This window comes from Mandrillus leucophaeus, unplaced genomic scaffold, assembly GCF_000951045.1.
Source record: "Mandrillus leucophaeus isolate KB7577 unplaced genomic scaffold, Mleu.le_1.0 Scaffold29, whole genome shotgun sequence".
In the NCBI taxonomy this organism is placed as follows: domain Eukaryota; kingdom Metazoa; phylum Chordata; class Mammalia; order Primates; family Cercopithecidae; genus Mandrillus; species Mandrillus leucophaeus.
The window spans coordinates 885,943-889,584 of record NW_012103031.1 but is presented as its reverse complement, the minus strand read 5'-3'; the positions used below and the strand labels follow the sequence as shown (position 1 = coordinate 889,584).

Sequence of the window (3,642 nt, the reverse complement as noted above, 5' to 3'; positions counted from 1 at the left end):
TTTTTTTTTTTTTTTTTTTTAAACAAATTCTGCCTCAGGTTTATTTGTACAAATAGTGCAGGAGGACACCAGTCCTCCTGTCCTCACATTGGAGACGGAGATCTCTACTCTGAAGCCTTTGTACAGTCTGGGGCACCTTTGGGAGCCTGAGCTGGAACTGAAGCTGGAGCTGCAGCCTGGGCCTTCATTTGATCCTTGGCCTTTGGCTGGCACAGCCTGAGCCCCTTGGCATTGTGGGCACAAGCATGCTTCTCAGGCTTGGGGTGGGCAGTGTAGGCAAGTGGGCTTAACTTCCTTGGGCTTTACGAGAGGCTTGATAGCCTCGGCATGTGCACTTGTGGCCCTGGCATTGTTGCCCTGCATCATCTTCTTTTTTTTTTTTTTTTTTTTTTGAGACAGAGTCTCACTCTGTTGGCAGACTGGAGTGCAGTAGTGCAATCTCGGCTCACTGTAACCTCTGCCTACCGGTTTCAAGTGATTCTCCTGCCTCAGCCTCCCGAGTAGCTGGGATTACAGGTGCCCACCACTATGCCCAGCTCATTTTTTGCATTTTTAGTAGAGATGGGGTTTCACCATGCTGGCCAGGCTGGTCTCGAATTCCTGACCTCATGATTCGTCCGCCTTGGCCTCCCAAAGTGCTGGGATTACAGGCATGACTGACTGTGCCCAGCCGGCCTGCATCTTCTTTAGGCCCTTCTTGTGCTTCTTGGCAAAGCACATACTCCTCAGGAACTTGGGGTCCATCCCCTTAAGAGATTTGTATCTTTGTGATTGGGGTTTCTTGATGCCATTTCTGTGCAGTTTTCAGCCTGATTGTTTGAGGTGTGGTTCTTGGATTTGGCCATGTCTACAGCATAACCTGTGGCTCCCTTCCTTTGGGTTTTTAGAGAGATTGCCTTATAGCAAATACATAGTTGGATGTTGGCAGACTGTTGACCAGGGGGTCTTCTGATTCCCCACCTAGGCTGTTTGCAGAATGTTTCCTTGCTCATCTTCAGGTATATCTGTAAATAATCATAGCATCCTGTTATTTTGCTCGAAAGCACCTCATATCCTTCATTCTTTAGGCACCGTGACCCCTGAGATGTTCAAGAAGATGTCCAACTCAGAGATCATCCAGCACCTAACAGAGCAGTTTAATGAGGTGGAAGAAGACGACCGGGATCCTCTTACTCCTCTTATTTCAAAACAATGCCTATTATCCCCTTCTTTTTGATTCTGTGAAATAGGGTAGCTTTTAGAAGGAGGAATTCAGTCTCTTGGGGGTAAAAGAGATCTGAATATGCCTCTCAAATTGGGGAGAATACCTGGAAATGAGGTGTAACAGAGGTATTTTTACTAGACTGTTGGGTTTTGACATCCAAGCCCGTATGACTTCATGGACCTTGTGATAACTTTCCCATCCTTTTCATACATCCTTTTGTAGGACTCAGGGGACTATCCTCTGACAGCTCCAGGTCCATCCTGGAAGAAGTTCCAGGGCAGCTTCTGTGAGTTTGTGAGGACACTGGTCTGTCAGTGCCAGTACAGCCTCCTCTATGATGGCTTCCCTATGGACAACCTCATCTCCCTGCTCACTGGCCTCTCAGACTCACAAGTCCGCGCCTTCCGTCACACTAGCACCCTGGCTGGTGAGCATTCATTTTTACTCTGGACATTCTCCCGGGGATTTATAGGACTTTCCTCTGTTCTCCGATTCAGGCTCTTATTTCCTACCTGCATCTTGGCTTTTCACTTCAAGGCCATGCCTCTTTTATCCTAAACTTCAATCCAGTTTCTCACTAGTGGAGTTTGAGAAGGGGTAGATCACAGGAACAATTTCCAGGCTTAACATTTTTGTCAGAGCTCACCACTAAGGGTATGCTAATGGTTAGAAGAAGACCACAAGAGTTAGAGGGAAACAGTCTGCTCCAGGACAGGCAGTCTTAGGATTTTAGGTCACCCTGCTCTGGCTTCTCATTTTCATTCTGTTTTTTCCTTCGACTCATCCTCTCTCCTCTGACCTAAATAATGATTTCTTTATCTCTTTTTCCTTACTCAAAGCCATGAAACTGATGACCTCCCTGGTAAGAGTTGCCCTCCAACTGAGTCTGCACCAAGATAACAATCAGCGTCAGTATGAGGCTGAAAGAAACAAGGGGCCAGGGCAGAGGGCACCTGAGCGGCTGGAGAGCCTGTTGGAGAAACGCAAAGAGGTGAGGAGTGTTCCCTGCTTCTTCCTTCCCTTTTTCCCAACTCACATCCACTTCTGCCACAGACAGGCCCTGGGCAGTCTTTCAAGATCATGAATAACAGAGTCTGGCAATAGTTTCATAGACCCATCCTATAAGGGGTCATTGCATGCTCATCTTGTTTCTGGGTTGTGGGCTCAATAAATAATGTGTAATTTAGAGTTCTCTCTAATTCCACTTTTGCTCAGTTTTTCTTTGTCAGCACTCATTGTCAGAAGTGTTTAAGTGTTGTACCTGCCTGTCATGCAAGGAATTTTTGACCTACTTGTCAAGTGTGCATGCAGTGTGCAAGTGATCGCAGGAGTACTAAAAGCCAACCATTGACAAGGGAGGCCAAATTTTCAAGGAATGGAAAGAGCACAGGCCTTCCAGTGAACTCCTGGCTTTAAGTTCTGTTCCACTTAGTCACTAGCTCCATAGCCTTATGTAACCTCTCTTCAGTTTTCTTTTCATTAAAAAAAAAAGGGGGATAATCTCACCTTTTTGTGAAGAATAAATGAGATGATGAGTAAATTGCCTCAGCTGGCACATAGTAGATACTTGTTTTGTTTCCTTTTAAACTTAAGGATGACTACTGGAGGGCATAAACCATAGCAAAATCTTTTACGCTGATGAAATCTTTAATCAGCTGGGTCTATCATAAGAGTAACACTACTGATGTTTTCACCTCACTCTCTGTTAGTGTCTTAAGACACCTCCTGTGAGGCTGGCAGGACTCACCATGTCTGACCATATAATTTGGTTGTTTCTCCAGCCCTCACAAAAGATCTCTTCCATTCTAAATCACTAGAGAAGGAAACTTTCTACTTCCCTCATTCTCTTTTGTTATTTTTCATTGTCAAGTTGATCTTAAAAGCTTATGTGTATTAATCTGTCCTGGATTTCAGATTATGTACACTAGTGCAAATCTTCCTTTTTTTTTTCTTTTTTTCTCTTTTTGGCTTCTCCAGGGTCTAGCTTAATCAATTGTCATTATAATTCCCCCATTTTATCCTTAATTTCTTTCTCCCCACTCTTTTCTTCTCTCCACTTATAAATGTATATAGGCTCTTGAATCTTTATTTCATTCTTCTCCTCTGTGAGTTACTCTTTTTTCCATCCTTCCTTTTAGGATAGTATTTCCTTACTTCTTTTTTTTGAGACGGAGTCTCGCTCTGTCCCCCAGGCTGGAGTGCAGCGGCACGATCTCGGCTCACTGCAAGCTCCGCCTCCCGGGTTTACGCCATTCTCCTGCCTCAGCCTCCCGAGTAGCTGGGACTACAGGTGCCCCCCACCATGTCCGGCTAATTTTTTGTATTTTTAGTAGAGACGGGGTTTCACCGTGGTCTCGATCTCCTGACCTTGTGATCCGCCCACCTTGGCCTCCCAAAGTGCTGGGATTACAGGTGTGAGCCACCGCGCCCAGCAAATT

General features: G+C 45.3%; 2 protein-coding genes across 5 annotated transcripts in view; both read left to right on the top strand.

Annotated features, from left to right (window-relative positions):
* Positions 1-3,642, top strand: part of PVRIG (poliovirus receptor related immunoglobulin domain containing) — a 57,915-nt gene that overhangs the window by 5,693 nt on the left and 48,580 nt on the right. The window lies entirely within an intron of this gene.
* The window catches only part of STAG3 (stromal antigen 3), a 52,530-nt gene that overhangs the window by 10,445 nt on the left and 38,443 nt on the right, over positions 1-3,642 (top strand). For 3 of the 4 annotated variants that reach the window (XM_011985696.1, XM_011985695.1, XM_011985694.1), the window contains exons 6-8: positions 1,068-1,144; positions 1,427-1,631; positions 2,044-2,195. In XM_011985696.1, coding sequence (XP_011841086.1) covers positions 1,068-1,144; positions 1,427-1,631; positions 2,044-2,195 — 434 coding nt within the window. The remainder of the gene's footprint in view (positions 1-1,067; positions 1,145-1,426; positions 1,632-2,043; positions 2,196-3,642) is intronic. The other variant, XM_011985697.1, reaches the window with a different exon arrangement.